The 16,827-nt window shown below is 45.7% G+C and overlaps 1 protein-coding gene across 1 annotated transcript; it reads right to left on the bottom strand.

Moving 5' to 3' along the window:
• Positions 1–258: 258 nt before the first annotated feature.
• LOC109768388 (SKP1-like protein 1) lies at positions 259–1,661 on the bottom strand. The gene is made up of 2 exons (XM_020327110.4): positions 1,202–1,661; positions 259–587 (listed from the first exon to the last, which is right to left on the bottom strand). Exons 1-2 carry the CDS (start codon positions 1,544–1,546, stop codon positions 462–464), a joined length of 471 nt encoding a protein of 156 aa, XP_020182699.1. The 5' UTR covers positions 1,547–1,661; the 3' UTR covers positions 259–461.
• Between the last annotated feature and the right edge of the window lie 15,166 nt (positions 1,662–16,827).

The raw sequence follows: 16,827 nt of genomic DNA, 5'->3' as shown, positions 1-16,827 counted from the left end.
TCATCCTTTGTCGACTCATTCTCTCGCACCACGACGAGTTAAATTGATAGGCTTCATTGGTCGCAACAACCTCTCCCTAATTTTAACTTGACGAATTTACGAACCTCCTTAAATATATATGCCTTGGACTACCCGGTTTGCTAGAACCTTGTGGAATACACCACCCTGTGGACTTCACCATCCACCTTAGAGAGATACATGCCGGCTCCTTGTGGATCATACCATCCCGTGGACTACACCGCCCACTCCAGCCTCATGTAAACACAATGACCAATATATTCAAGCATAAACGCTGAATATGTTCACTAACGCCACCTCATAAACTCCAGTACAGTTACAACCAATTAAAATACAAAGAGTGCAGCTAAGGTTCACATGAGAATACTAAGCGTTCACTCAACGCGACCTAGATGCTCCTCTACTGAAATGCCCACTGGTTCTCCCCGTGGATCGTCTCCTCCTCAGGCAAGTAGTCGTTCTTGATGCTGAAGGAAACTACGGAGCTCCTCCAGATTATGGCCACTAATCGTGTCGGTAGTCTGGCAAGTCAGGTCCAACAACCCCTTGATGTTGAGGTAACTTGCAGCCTGGGAGGGGGTAAAAAGAACCATAGGGTGTCAAAGAGAAGCATTAATCTATAATGGCTATAGAACATGGATAATTAGATAGATTGTCTTGCATTAAGATGTGTTACAAGCTAATAAAACACAAAACAACACATGAAGTGACCTCCCGTACTATATAGAAACATTAATGTATGTAGGATAATCATAAACACCATATATTGTTATGAGTAGTCTCATGTTTCCGCATGTAAATCATATACAATTTGCTGGCACATTGATAGTGCAGCTAGTAAGTTCACACTGATCATAATAAAGCTTCAAAGGTTACGCATAACAATGATATGCACATATCAGTGAAACATATCAGACCACAAGATGATGCCCTAACCAATTTACTAGGATTTCGTATGGCCGGCCAATGTCTACGTCGCTAATAAAGCACAATCATGTATAATCTAAATCTAATCTAGTCCAATCGAATCGAATCTACCTTGATGGTTGTACGAGGAGTTCATCCAATCTAATATAAATAGTACCAAGACGCGCAAGCCCAATCTAGATCGAGTGCCAGAAGGGGAACATCAAGAAAAAGTAGATCTAGAAAAAGAAAATGGTCGAACTGAAGGATATCATACCTGGTTGAGATCTAAGAGGGTGGCACGGTTGACCTTGATGAATTCTCTGTCCCAGATCTTGAGGTCCTCGGCTAGGGCGGCGGGAGCCACGGTGTCAGACGTGGCGGCACCGGTGGCTCCAGTGGTTGGCATGGTCGGGACGTGTTTGTTGCAGTACTCGATGACCCTGGAGAGGATCTTGGAGTTGATGTTGGGGATCGGAATGCCTTTGCCGGCGCACTCATCCTCGATCATTTGGCGGATGGTCTGCGACTCCATGGCGATTGCCTCCTCTACCTCGAACTCCATGCCGTCAGACGATATGAGCATGATCATCTTGTTCTCGCCTGCCTCTGCGGTCGCCATCACTGCTGGATCTAGGCTAGAGGTGGTGGCGGACGAATTGGGGATGGGGGAAACCCTAGAAACGCGGTGGCAGCGGCAGAGGAGAGGAAAAGATGGGAGATTTGGTTGCTGCGGATGGGCCGGGCTAGCTCCGGGGGGAATTTATTTATTGAAGCGGGGAAACGCGTGATTGGACATCTATCTATCGTACATCGCAAGGAAACGAAGCAAAGTACTACCAAACCAAACCGAACCAAATTTGGACTGAATTTGTTTGATGACATCCGCGGGAGTAGGGGTCCGAGCACACATTGGACCATCCGATCTATATCTAGCGCATGCAAGGCAGCGGTGGTACTTTAACAAAAAGACTCCCACCGCTCCCCTCTTCGCTTTTGCAAAAAAAAACCTTTATCTCTCCCGTGCAACCCCATTCTTGCGGAACCTCTTCCAGCCAGCCATGGATCCCGATCTATCATTGTGGGCACCGCACCACCGTTCGGCCCCAACGCCAAGCCATGGAAGCACTGGTCTTCATGCGCAGGCATACAATAATTCCTGTGTTGTTACCTAAATATAAATACATCTGCCGGCTAGTATTCACGAGCAAAATCATCGCAACAATGCAATTGATTCAGTACATTTACATATTTGCAAGAGTTTTTGACATAGCTTATCGTTTCTCGGTTCGTTTGGAATAAACTATTCAATTAAAGATCCACCAAAAGGACCACACATGGTACATCCCAGTCTCTTGACGATAATGAAGAGATATAGGTAGCTGAAGATGTGAATATAGTGCAGTGAAATGCAAACTACTATCACATATATTAGGAAAGTAACAATATGGTGATACAAACTGCAGCTCGGATGACAGACCAAGGAACCGTTGAACATATACCAGATACTAAATGCAACATTCAATGTGAAAACACAACAACACATGGATATAAAGATAGGAAATAGAACAATGGAAAAAATAGATGTAGTTTCCTTTTATGATATTCTGAGAAGCCCACTGATAGCAAGGTACTTCCTCCGTCCCTAAATAGGTGGCATATTAATTAAGTCAAAAAATTGAAGACCTGCGACACCATGTTGTGTGAAATAATAAAGTAACAATATGCGATACAAATTGCAGGTCTGATGACAGAATGCAACTGATAAGAAATGTGGACTAGTTAACTTAAAATACATAAAATGAACCCAGGGTCTTTTAACTTGGCAGCTAATTTTGCTTTACTTTATGAACTCATAAATAGTCAAATAAACACTTTAACTTGGTATTTGTGTTCACACTGGTCCAAGTTTCTACTGATCAGTGCAGAAAAATTGCCACCGAGAGGGCGACTGAGGCCCAACCACCTCCTATCTTTTGTGAAAAGCCTTTCGAGTCTTTGTGTTTTCTGACACACCCATGTGTTTTGTGGTACAAGGAAGGGCGATCACACCATAGGCGTTAGACAATGATCTAATGATGCGATTGTGATGGAACGACACACCCCTTCCGACTATGTTGTTGCTACTCGTTTCATATTCCAGCTTAGAGATTTAGGTAGGCTTTTACCAAATTATGATATGATGAATTTTGGCCTATACATAATTTTACATTATGAACATTGTGGTTTCTTAGCCCTGTTTCTTCTCTTTACCGTCAATACGACCTAAGGCAGCAAATGCAAAAGCTTTCTCAAAATGTGGTTGCTTGAAGAAACTTAACAAACATCCATTGCATGGTTGTTGTGTCACATGTATTTATATTTAAGCACGAGAAGGGACATGGAGCAGGGTCAAAACTCATAAAGAAGCTATCGTGCACACCGGAGGCTGAGCAAAGGCTAGAGCTCACCATTGCTAGGATCATATCAAAATACACCACAACCACATAAATAATGGATAGAAGTTTTGCACCGAGTCTAAACTGTTTTTGCAGTGCTGTTGAAGCCCAAATGTGTGCCCCATAGGAATCAGAGGCATCGGGATTTGTGACCCTGCTGACCAAAATTGTGTATGCACGGAGTAGCATCACCATGATGGTCAGAAGGATATAAACTATCATTCAAGGATTCATCACAGTACGTATCAACTGGGTCAGACTAGTACTAATTATCTCCACCTCAGGATTACTTTGAATTGCTGCAACACCCAAATTTTATTTTGTGAACACATGTTTGATAGTAGTTGACAATATATCCAAAGTTGTTTTCTGGCGAGATTAGTAAGTGTGACCACATTTGTGTACTCAATTTCCTAGAGATATTCTTAGATAAGAAGGTAGAGGCTACTGTCTACCTTATGCTCCCTCCGTAAAGAAATATAAGACCGTTTAGATCACTATAGTAGTGATATAAATATTTCTTTAGAGAGGGAGTATATTCCAAAAAGATCTGAGAATTGCTCAAAGGAGCAAGGCAACCTGAAGTAGACCATATCCAGGTCACACCACAGAGCAAAGGCCAATGCCAATGAAGAGAAAACACGAAAACGAAAAAGAATAGAAGTGAAGAAATGATGCAGTATAGCAGAATGTTACATGAAACGACTATGCGGCCATAAGAAAACATGTGCTATGCGGCCGTAAGAAAACATGTACTCCCTCCATCCTAAATTATTTGTCTTAGATTTGTCTAGATACGGATGTATCTAGACACGTTTTAGTGTTAGATACATCCTTGTATAGACAAATATAAGATAAGTAATTTGGGATGGAGGTAATACAATCTTGTTGGGCCTTCTTCTAGAACAGAGAGCTCCATACCTAACTTTAGCAGCCTGTAGTTTGATGATAGGAGGTTTCAGTTGAGATGTGAACGCCCAAGCCTCTGTTCTTCATTGCGTAAATTGATTGGTTTGTTCCCAAGCAACAAGACAATCAGCCTTATGTTCATTTGACCATTCACCCTGGAGCAAAATTAATCATGTCGTCTGCATACTGCAGCACCAGGAAGTGGACCATTGCTATTGATGGGTTAGCAAGACAACCATGATTAGAGTGTTGATGCACATCCTTTGGAGAATACCAGCAACACGAATGAAAGGGCAAGGCGATAACGGACCCTCTTGTGAAACTCCACACTCAGAAGCAATCAAAACCATAAAGAAGAACCTGAGCTTGAACAATTTTCAGGATAGCCTTATTTCATTGTACCCGTTTTGTCACCAATGCCGCTATGTTACAATAGGTAATTCAAAATGCAATCCCAACCGATATTGTGAAATACTTTTTGGAAGTTTAATTTTATTACGATCATGGGTAGCCGCCTCTTTTGCGCACATTTAACAGGCTCGAGGCCTACGCAAAGTTTTTAACAATAGCCTTCCCTCTAATGTACCCTGCCTGCATGCTATGAACAAGATGTGCAGTGAATTGCTGCAGCTGGATAGCCAGAACCTTTGTCAGCAATTTAATGAGACTATGGACCAAAAAGACTGGGGCGATAATGCTTTGATTTCCCAGCGGACCTCAACTTTCGGTAGCAGAGAGATGCGTGCCAAATTGATGCATAGATTAACCTTATGCTCCAAGAAAGCAACAACAATTCTAGCCAAATATCAGAAAAGCCAAAGCACCATCTGCCCCTGCCTATGCATGCAAATCTATTGAGACTAGCCAAGTGTTGCTAGCTAAAAACTCCACCAAAAGAACTTCATTATAAATCTCTTACGAGAAAAGCAATGCTATTAATCTGTAATCGAGAAATTGAGGTTCTTACGAGCAAGCTCCCAAGTTGCAGTTTGCACAAATAAAAGTGCATCAGCATGAACTTTACACACAAAAAGCCTAATTCATATGTACTGATAATAGGCCATGAGGATGATCAGGAGAGAACACAACAAGGGGGGCAGCGGAGAGGCTTTGTTCTTGGAGGAATATGTATGTGCCTGGCATGCGACATGCCACCTGAACTGAACATGTTGCTTGTAACGCTGGTGATTTCAGAAAGAGGAAAAAGAAGGAAAACACAGCTGAAGAAGATTATGTTGTCACAACTCACAACCCGTTGCCATGGCAATCGCCAGATGTGGGTTGAGTGTACAGTAGTCGCTTGTGGAGAATATATAATGAGACTAAGGAAGGATACAGGATTGGGAAGAATAAGGAGCAAGCAGCAACGCAGACAAAGTTTCTTCGGTTCATTTCTTTGATGCTTCATCGTTCTCCCCTCATGAGTGCTTTTATCCTTCCTTTCCTCCAAGGCTTGATGTGCTGGGACAGCCGCCGTACAAGAGCACATATCGTAGGTGCGGACCAGGAGATGAAGAGGATGGTTGAACAGGGAAGGACAACTACAACAAGGTGGTATATGACTTGGTAGAGAAATGACACATATGGGATGTGTAGGATTGAAAATGTCACATATGGGAGTAAATGTCGGTTATTAGTGCAATGGAAAGCGATCCTAAGGTGTAGAGAATGCGCACATATCAGTGAGGGGAGCTCCTGGATGCTACTCAGCATTTCTCGGTTTCTCTCATGCTACTTGCAATTATACATTGAATTACACTTATCTTCATTGATGGTGCCAATTTTTAGCTTCAAGTAACTCGTGATAGCAGTGGATCATCATGTTCTCCGCTGAGCACCATTGCCCTCTTTCATGACGCCTCCTACTCCCTAAATGCTTTTAATTTCAAATCCTCCTCCAGTCCTCTTCTCATCTCATGTCTTTGGGCTAGTACTTCCTTTGTCTTTCCCATTCGAAACCAATCTTATAGTAGTAGACGATCGAGCTTGCCACTACTTGTTGAAGTTAGCGATGTATATATGCACGCCCATTAGGACAATGTCAGTTGGGTTGGTTGGTGGGTCTATACTCTTTATTCACATTGATTTGATGCCACTATATGATAAGGAAAAACAGGTATAGTTTTACCCACCGCGGAACACTATAGGTACGTGGAGCTAAGGCCACATGGATGGTATCACTATCGGCCCCTTGATTTCAGGATTTCTTCCAAACCTTATGAAGCGTGCAATTTGGGATCGATGACGACTTTCTAAAAAAATGGACAAACATATGGTTATGTGTTATCTTAGCTCTAATACATGTGATTTGTGCAATTAACTCAATAAAATACTTCACACAAGGCCAATGAGCAAAAACATTGTAAAATGGTCATCTATTACTTACAAGAAGCATCTGTGTTGCTGGTGTTGATTTAGCACCCTTGTAGGTCAATAAGAGTGAGTGGGTGAGTGACATAACTAATCGTCAGCCCATTCCTTTGAGAATAATGCATACAACAAAGATCCACAGGTGGCTTGCAGTTCATATTCCAATTTGTTATTCTTAACTTTTTCATTTTTAGCTCACTAAATTATTCAGAAATGTTTAACAGGATAGAAAGGCCATCAGGTGGCTCCACAAACCAAACCAGATGAACAAACTAAAGTGAAGACACAAAACAAGCGAGTATGCGAGCTTCTTCGTTTGAGCTCCTATGTTTGTGTCGGGAGATGACCGATCCTAGCATGGTAACTAACAACATCACTAGGTTCATCCAATTCGCTGCAAAGCGCATCTTTCTCATGAAGGCATCTAGATAGCACCACTTGACTTGACCTGGTCATAGGCTTCTTCATATCAAATTTAAGAGCACAATGCCTATGCTTTTGTTCTATGTTCCTTTTCATGAAGTGTAAACATCCATACGCAATAATGATGTTGTCAGTAATTAACCTCCTTGAGGACGAATCCGGACTGCTCCACATACAGTGAAAAAAATAGCGCTCTATAGCGTCGCCAATAGCACGCTATAGTGTTCCGAGCAATGTCTCGCTAAATAAATCAAGTATATAATGTATCATGCTAATAACATATTTTAAGGGCCATGTTATTTTGTCATAGCATGCTATTTTTGTCATGGTCCACGTATAACAAATTGTTACGACCACCATTTCTTCCACTCCAATGGCGCAACCCAGAGTGAAACACGAGAAGACGAATGCATGTAGCTGTCTTCTAGCTAGAATCGGGGTGAATAGGAAGATGACTTTGGGCATGCCTACCATAGCAAGCTCTCCTTGCTAAATTCCGAAGCATCCAACTTGCAACAATTGTACGGGGTATACGCCAATTATTTCTCTCTCTTTTTGCGATGGGGGAAAACACCAATTCGCCCCTAGAGCAATTTCATGTCCATGCCTGAGAACACGAGGTTGAAGAGATGAGACAGTGAGAGGGCAATTGGGATATGCGTGAGCGTGGAACCGACGCAGTGGGGGCGATGGGAATTTGTTTTTGCATGAAAAAAAAGAGCAGAAAACCCTCCTTAGATTTAAACTTCACAGTTGGCGGCCGGAGAACAGCACGATGCATACCTTTTCCCTTTAAAAAGTACTTTGGCAAGGGGAGACGTCCTCTCGGGCAGGCATGGCAATGTAGTGTTTCCCTACCTCCACAAGAGTACAGATTGAGCGTGGGAGGACGAATTTTTTGGCGAAACTGCTCTGCACACTACAGTCTACGGACTAAATATGAACGATGCATGTCTTCAACGGTGCTGATTTTTGTGATCTAACCTAATGGATGATTTGATCCATCGTTCACAAATCGTGTGCAGAGATGTCGTCCGTATAGCACTGCTCATTTTTTTTGGAGAGATCGTCGGCTTTATTAATTAAACAACAACATTACACAGAGTTCCCCGGATACAATTCAGAACAGAATGGAAAATATTAGGACTAAGGGAGTACATGCATGATTTAGCTAACAAATGAGCAACTACATTACAATGCCGACGAACATGCTTGAACATCACGGAGGCAAAAGCCACTAGTGAGCAGCTTAATGTCAGCCACCACCGAGCCAATTGAAGACCGGTCGAAAGTTGAAGAACTCTGAACAAGGGCGAAGCAATCGAAGGCAAAGATAGCATTTGAAATATGTTCATCATGTACCAACTGGACAGCCCGCCGAAGGGCAAAAGTCTCGGCCATCCCAGGATCCAAAACAACATTAATTGCCTCACTGCATGCTACAACAAAGTGTCCCTCATAATGTATGTCAACCACACCAATACTCGACCTTCCCAAATCAGAAAAAATTATAGTGTCAGAGATAAAAACTACTGTACCTGCCGGCGGCGGCCACTAAGCTATAAAGGACACATTGGTAACACATCTGTGAGCAACGGTTGGACGATACATTTTTTTGGAAATGGAGGCGTACCCCCGTCCTCTGCATTATAATGATGCATGCAGCCATCTTATTAAAAGTTCGCAAAATAGTACAAAGTCATCAAAGTATTACAGCTCACAAGTGGAGCGAGAATAAAAAATCAAAGTTCATGCCGACAATCACAACCGGAATGGCAAAAAGAAGGATAAGCTCCCTAGACTCCTATCCTGTTATGCGACCGCCATCCGAACCGGTTGAATAAAGCCCGTGCTACCATCTCCCACTGGTTGCACCCAGTAACCAAAGGCTCCCTGGATTCCATAGGAGTGAGTAAGGACCACGTACGGATCCAAGCAGTAGCTCTGAAGATGACCTGCAAGAAAGTTAAATTGTGTTGTCTGTTAAATATCAAATCATTCCTGCAATTCCATATAGCCCACAAAAGCGCACATATTCCAATCCGAATACGAGCCGCCGTAGTATGTTCAACCCCAGTTAACCATGTTCCAAACAACGATGTAATGTCAATTGGAGGAATAATGTTAAAGGCTATATGAATCATTCTCCAAAGTAATTTGGCGAGTGGGCATTCAAGAAATAAATGTTGCATTGTTTCATCATGATCACAAAAGCAACATCGTGGACTACCTACCCAGATTAAGTTGTCCTTTGTAAGAATTACTTGTTTGTGGACAAACCACATAAAGATTTTAATGCGCAAAGGAACCTTAATCTTCCAAATATGCAACGATCTCGAGATTGGGCCAGAATTAACCAAATCCATATAAAACGATTTTACCGTAAAAACCCCATTCTTAGCTAGTTTCCATTGCGTCGAATCCGGTTGGTCGGAGAGTTGAACATCTATCAATCTCTGAACCAAGTGCATCCATGTAGTCCAACGCTCACCAACTAACGCTCGTCTGAACTGGATATTCAATGGACTCGTATGTAGAACTGTGCCTACGTAATCCTCCTTACGTTGCACAATGTTATACAGGGTGGGATATTGTACGGCCAGGGGCGTCTCTCCTAACCACGTATCCTCCCAAAACCTTGTTGACATCCCATTGCCAACTAGGAATTTGACCCTACGAAAATACAAGTCCTTCAGTCTCATAAGCCCTTTCCAGAATGGCGAGTCGGTTGGTCTCATGGTAACCTGAGCGAGTGTTTTCGACTGTAGATACTTATTACACAAAATCTGTGCCCACATGCCCTCCGGCTCAGTCTCTAACCGGTGGAGCCATTTGCTCATAAGGCATTTGTTCTTGATTTCTAAGTTCTCAATACCGAGGCCGCCCTGGTCTTTTGGTCGACAAAGAATGTCCCATCGGGCGAGACAGTATTTCCTCTTGGCCTCATTTGACTGCCAGAAGAATCGAGATCTGAAGAAATCAAGTCGTTTTCGTACCCCTTTTGGAATTTTGAAGAACGATAGTAGGAACATCAGCATACTAGTCAGTACTCAGTTAATCAACACTAGCCGACCTCCATAAGACATAAGCTTACCCTTCCAGCAGCTCAGCTTTTTTTTCTATTCGATCTTCGATACATTTCCATTCTTTATTAGATAACTTACGGTGGTGGATCGGTATGCCCAAATAGCTAAATGGTAAAGAGCCCAATTCACATCCAAACAATTGTCTATATGTGTCTTGTTCGTCTTTGGCCTTCCCAAAGCAGAACAACTCACTTTTGTGAAAGTTTATCTTTAACCCAGACAATTGTTCGAAGAGGCATAATATAAGTTTCATATTACGCGCCTTAGCAATGTCGTGTTCTATGAATAAGATAGTGTCGTCAGCATACTGTAGAATGGATACTCCTCCATCAACCAGATGAGGAACTAACCCCTCCACTTGCCCATGTTGTTTGGCCCTGCCAATGAGAATGGCCAACATATCGGCCACTATATTAAACAAGAGAGGGGACATGGAATCTCCTTGTCTCTAACCCTTGTGTGTCTGAAAATAATGACCGATATCATCGTTAACCTTGATTCCGACACTACCCTTCTGGACTTGGGAACCCACTTGGTTCCGCCAAACCTCGCTAAATCCTTTCATGCACATTGCCTGCTGTAGGAAGGGCCACTTTACTGTATCATACGCCTTCTCGAAATCCACTTTGAAGATAACCCCATCAAGCTTCTTCGAATGGATTTCATGTAACGTTTCATGCAAAACGACCACCCCTTCAAGTATATGTCGCCCTGGCATGAACGCTGTTTGGCTCGGTTGTACCACTGAATGCGCGATCTGTGTCAATCTATTGGTCCCCACCTTTGTGAAGATTTTGAAACTCACGTTAAGAAGACAAATTGGCCTGAACTGTTCAATCCGAACTGCCTCTTCTTTCTTTGGCAATAGAGTAATCATACCAAAGTTAAGATGAAACAACTCTAAATGACCGTTAAAGAAATCATGAAACATAGGCATAAGATCATCTTTAATAATATGCCAACATTTCTTATAGAATTCCGCTGGAAACCCATCTGGTCCCGGTGCTTTATTTGATTTCATTTGTGAGATTGCATCCAGAATCTCCTTCTCAGTAAACGGTGCAGCTAAAATATCATTCTCTTCTACCTGGAGCTTAGGAATATCTCCAATTACAGTCTCGTCTAGGATCGCCGTACTTGCTTCCGGATGGCCAAAAAGTTGTTTATAGTAGTTAGAGATATAAGCTTTCAAATTCTCATGCCCCAAAATTGTCCCCTCGTCTTGTTCAAGCTGAATGATTTTCTTCTTCCTATGTTTGCCATTCGCAATCATATGGAAAAATTGTGTATTGTCATCCCCTTGGACAACCTCAAGCACTTTGGCACGCAGTGCCCATTTGAGCTCCTCCTCTCTAAGAAGAGCTCGTAGGCCTTGCTCAGCTTCGGACTTGGAACTTTGCTCATTCACCGTAAGCATGTTAGTTTCAGCTTTTAAATCTAAAGCTTCGATCAAACGAGTAAGTCGCTCTTTTTCTTGTTTGTAAAGCCCACTTTCATTTCTAGCCCAACCTCGCAAAAACTGTCTCAAATGTCGGATCTTATTTTGCCATGTCTCAAGACTAGTGCTTCCACTAACAGGAATTGCCCATTCGCGTGCGATGATCTCCAAGAAGTTTTCATTCTCGAACCAAGTAAGTTCGAAAGAGAAAGCATTCTTGTTCGCAATATGCGTAGCCTCTCCCGAGTCTACAAGAAGTGGTGTATGGTCCGAGATCGCTCTTTGCATCGCATGAACCGACACCAAAGGATATTTTTGTTCCCATTCCACACTAGCAAGTACCCTATCCAACTTCTCATAAGTCGGAGTGGGCAACGAATTGGCCCAAGTAAATTGTCTACTGGTGAGTTCAATTTCTCTCAAATTAAGACTCTCGATAATCATATTGAACATCATAGCCCACCGACCATCAAAATTGTCATTGTTCTTTTCATCTCTCCTCCGAATTATATTGAAGTCCCCACCGACTAGGATTGGTAGAGTCTCATCTCCACAAATCCGCACCAAGTCAGCTAAGAAATCTGGTTTAAGTTCAGGTTGTGCTGCTCCATACACAGCCACGAGAGACCATCGGAAACCATCCACTTTTGATCTCACCCGAAACTTAACCGTAAAAATCTCCCCGAACCACGTTAAGGACCTCAAGTGTTTCACACCGAACCCCTAGTAAGATCCCACCAGATCTTCCTCTAGGAGGTAAGACGTGCCAATCGAAATCAACTCCTCCGGATAAAGTTCCAAGAAATTGTGAAGTAAAATTATCCCGTCGTGTTTCCAAAAGCGCAATAAAATCTAATTGTTGCTCTACCGTTGTTTCCGCCAAGAACCTTTGTTTAGCCAAGTCAGCTAGACCTCTGCTATTCCAAAAGATTCCTTTCATAAGTCATCATGGAATTTTTTCTTCAGCTTAACCCTAGCGCTTATACGAACCGCTGAAGTAGGATATATTTTCCGTTTCCAGGATCGCTTAGGCTTCTCCCCAGCACCCTCCGGAACCGTATGATCTACATGACACAAGATAGTACCCTCCGTCAGTAGAGGCTCTACAGTGTCCAAAATCTCGGACCCCTCCTCATCCTCGGCCTCCTCAGTAGGTAATAGATTATTGCAAATGTTCTCAAGGGATACAGTTCCTAAGTTGTTCATGTCATCCTCATTCATAGGTTTAAGTGATGCGAGGTTTTGAATTATTTCAGAGGCCCGTTCTGCTTCTAAATCCAAAAGATCATTAACAGATTTCGCTACCTCTTTTTCATTTGAACCCAAAGTTATTCCTAAGTTGTTTGCCTTATCAATAATTTCATGCTCAGAGAAATGCATAATTGAACAACTTCTATCAAAAGACATACCTGTAGTTGCCTCGACATCTCGAAGCATGGCCGCCCTCTTGGCGCGCGCTAACTGCAGGTCGTCAGCATCAGGTTGTTCCTGGATCCGGTTGCTGACACGCCTACCAGACGTGACCGGATACGGGATCCCACCAAAGGTGATGAGCTCCTCCGTAGTCCTCTCCTGAGGTGAGTGCTCCCCACACATACGCCCTTCCCTAGTTGCCGGTGAAGAAGGGATAGGCGCGGTCGAGCGAGCCACCCTAGCCACAATGGTGGGAGAAACTGACCATGGAGCCTCCTGCTCCACAGTCTCTCACTCCCCCCAAACCCGGCAGCGGAGCGCGGAGACGACGTCGGTGAGGGAACATCGTGGGCCTCCTGCCCGCGCACCGAGCCAAGCTGCCCAGAGCTGCCCCGCGGTGAGATGGTGGGAGAAACTGACCGTGGAGCCACCTGCTCCACAGTCCCACTCCCCCCACACCGACAGCGGAGCGCGTAGCCGACATCGGCGAGGGAACATTGCGGGCCTCCTGCCCGCGCACGGAGCCAAGTTGCCCAGAGCTGCCTCGCGGTGAGAGAGTAGGGCGGATCTCCATCCCGCGCCCCTCCCCCAGCTGGCCAGGTACAGTCGCCACTGGGCTGGGAATGGGAGCCTCTTGCCCACCACCACCCACCCCACTCACCAATGGTAGACCGCAGTCCTTAATCTCGGAATCAACTCTGTGGGATACAAGCACATTAGGCGAACCAACAGTAGGAAGCAACACCGGTGGTAACTCGAGCTCATCTGGATCATCCGTCTCAACTCGGTTACTCCATAACCGACTAGGTGCAGACCGAGCTCCAAAAGAACCAAACCGGAGCGAGTTAATCGGTGTCGTGGAAGATGACGCCTCCTTGGCAGTTGCCGCCTTATCCGACTGCCACTCCGGCCCCTTCGCCATGTCCTGCGGATTACTCTCAGGCCCCTTGTCCTGATTCCCCGGGGCTCCTCCATCTCCCTCAGTCGTATCCATATCCTGAAGATCATCACCCTCCTGCGGTACTGGTGTAACCTCAATCTCAATCTCGAGCACATATGTAACCCCGGCATGTGTCCACTTGACCACATCCGGCATGTGCTGCAAACTGACCACGCTGACAAGTAATCTCGCAGCTCCGTGAGCACGAGTGAAAGGCATGTCAACCTGCTCCGTCTTGCCAATGAGCGACCCCAAGCTCCAAGCAACCAAAAAATGATTAATATATTTGCATGGTGCCCCAAAGAAGCGTACCCAAACCTTCTCTAACGGTATACCCTCGGGCTCCTTCTCTTTCCACTCAGGTGCACATACGCCTTGATCTTCTCGGCTGTACCCCGAGGATGTACGGCTTCAGGGTTGTTCCTGGTGTAGTTTCGGGCTCCCAGATCTGCCAAAAGGTAACCGCCAAAACTGTGCAATCATGACCCAAAGAACGAGCCAGGAAATCAAACAACCATAATTTAGGGGACAAAAAGAAATGATAGCGCCTGAGCCTAATACCATAACCATCCTTGATTGCATCCCAAACATCTCTAGCGTATGGGAAAAATAGGAGACCATGTTCAACAGATTCAAGTCGGCCACAAAAGCAACATTTCTCATATGTAGGAACCTGACGACGTAGAAATTGAGCTTCAGTTGCTAAACAGTCCTCGGAAAAACACCACAAGATTTCCATTGCTTCTCTTCGGAAGCTAGGTCCGAACACTGGCCCTGCCCATTCTTACTATGGACCAGAAAAAAATGGGAGGACGCCTGATCCTTCGCCTTTCCACACATGTCAATCTCGTCTGTGTGTCCTTTGCCTACAATACTGGAAGGCCATGGCCACATGTAGTGGCAGGGGCGCAGACGCGAGCAGCAACCTCTGCTCCTCTCGGTGATCATGGCACGACGAGCTCGATGGGGGGAGCAGCAAGCTCCTAGCGACGAAGGAGGAATGACGGGGCAGTGAGACAGATCCAACGAGGAGGCACTAGAGGAGATGCAGCGGCGTAGCCGGCAAAATAACGGGGTGAGGGGCACACAGCTAGGATTTTCACCGCGTGCAGTGCTTTCTCTTACAAGTTACCCCTATCCCACTCAGCCAACCACGCAAAAATTTAGACATACCCTCACCAAAACCTTGGAACAACTGTGCAAAATTCGAGAGATATTCCGACAAAAACCTTGTAACAACAACAAAAACAACAAATAATTTTAGTCCCAAACAAGTTTGGGTATATTAGAGTTGAAACCCACAGAATCTCAAAACTTAGTCATGGTTCTAGCATGTGGAAACTTACTTCCACGACCCCTGTCCATGGCTATTTATTTGGTGATATTTCAGTCCTTCAGGTCTCTCATTATGGACTCCTCACATGTCAAGTTTGCTGTTAGAAAGGAGAGAGGGATTTGGTGGAATAGTTGTTGTATTGCTTGAGCTTCGTGGGCATATATATAGGAGTACATGATCATCTTGGAGTACAAGACAAGGTAAAATAATATGCTACGCTATCCTAGCTTTCCTAATAATCACGATACTCAACATCCTCCCGCAGTCACAACGGTAGCGACGCAGACGGTGAGACTGGAGAATAATCCGAAGGTAAGCCAACGGACACCCCCCCACAGTCATAACAGTCGATGCATCGCGGAGTCGTGGCTGGAGTGGAAACCGACGAGGTTGCTCAAGCAAGGCGGTAGCCATTTGTGCCGTTTGTCGAGGTAGCCAAGAGCATAGGTGGTGTAGCTGTATTCGAGGTAGCCGTGCGAAGAACGCCGTGGTCGGTGTCGAGTCGGGGTGGCCGGTGTCGAGGAAGGCGCCGTGGACCGGGAAGAAGAGCGGCGACGGCGGCCTGAGGAGGCGGCGGCGGCGGCTAGGTCAGAAGCGCGGCGGCGGTGCTCGAAGTAGGCGAGGAAGAACCCGGCAGCATGACGAAGACCGGTGCAGACTGTGGCGTTCCCGCGCCAGGAGGCGGCGTGGCACATACCACTTGAAGTCGACACGCGTGGACGGCGTTGGACCGCAGGCTGCAGTGCTACGGCCTGAAGGGGCGACGCAACGGCGGCTGGCAGGTCGGGGCGATGGAGGGGAAGGCCTCAGGGTGGTTGCAGGGATCGCGTGCCACGCTCGCTACGGCCCGACGGGGCGACGCAGCGGCAGCACGAGGGTCGGTGCAACCTCGGGGACGGCCTGGAGCGGACGGCCTCAGTGCGGCTATTGACCGTGGGCCGCGGCACTACGGTGTTCGGGATCGTAGCGGAAATTCAAAATTTTCTATGCATCACCAAGATCAATCTATGGAGTAATCTAGCAACGAGGGGAAGGGGAGTGCATCTACATACCCTTGTAGATCGCGATGCGGAAGCGTTGCAAGAACGCGGATGAAGGAGTCGTACTCGTAGCGATTCAGATCACGGTTGATTCCGATCTAAGCGCCGAACCACGGCGCCTCCGCGTTCAACACACGTGCAGCCCGGTAACGTCTCCCACGCCTTGATCCAGCAAGGAGAGAAGGAGAGGTTGGGGAAGACTCCGTCCAGCAGCAGCACGACGGCGTGGTGGTGATGGAGGAGCGTGGCAATCCTACAGGGCTTCGCCAAGCACCGCGGGAGAGGAGGAGGACATGGAAGAAGGGGAGGGCTGCGCCAGAACTTGGGTTGCGGGTGCCCTCCTACCCCCCACATATATATAGGGGCAAGGGAGAGGGGGGCCGGCCCCCTCAGATCCAATCTGAGGAGGGGCGGCGGCCAGGGGGGTTGCCTTGCCCCCCAAGGCAAGGGGGGCGCCTCCCCTTAGGGTTCCCCCAAACCCCCAGGCGCATGGGCCCTGGGAGGGAAGGC

The sequence above is a fragment of the Aegilops tauschii genome, chromosome 6 (genome assembly GCF_002575655.3).
Source record: "Aegilops tauschii subsp. strangulata cultivar AL8/78 chromosome 6, Aet v6.0, whole genome shotgun sequence".
NCBI lineage: Eukaryota > Viridiplantae > Streptophyta > Magnoliopsida > Poales > Poaceae > Aegilops > Aegilops tauschii.
Note: the sequence above shows the minus strand (reverse complement) of the source record. Positions and strands in the feature narration are given on the sequence as shown.

What these genes read in the sequence shown, in the direction of transcription:
- LOC109768388 (XM_020327110.4), bottom strand. Translation starts at nt 1,546, where the DNA reads ATGGCGACCGCAGAGGCAGGCGAGAACAAGATGATCATGCTCATATCG. An exon ending in CCCTCTTAGATCTCAACCAG is followed by an intron (nt 588 to 1,201) that starts GTATGATATCCT and finishes ACCCCCTCCCAG; the next exon opens with GCTGCAAGTTACCTCAACAT.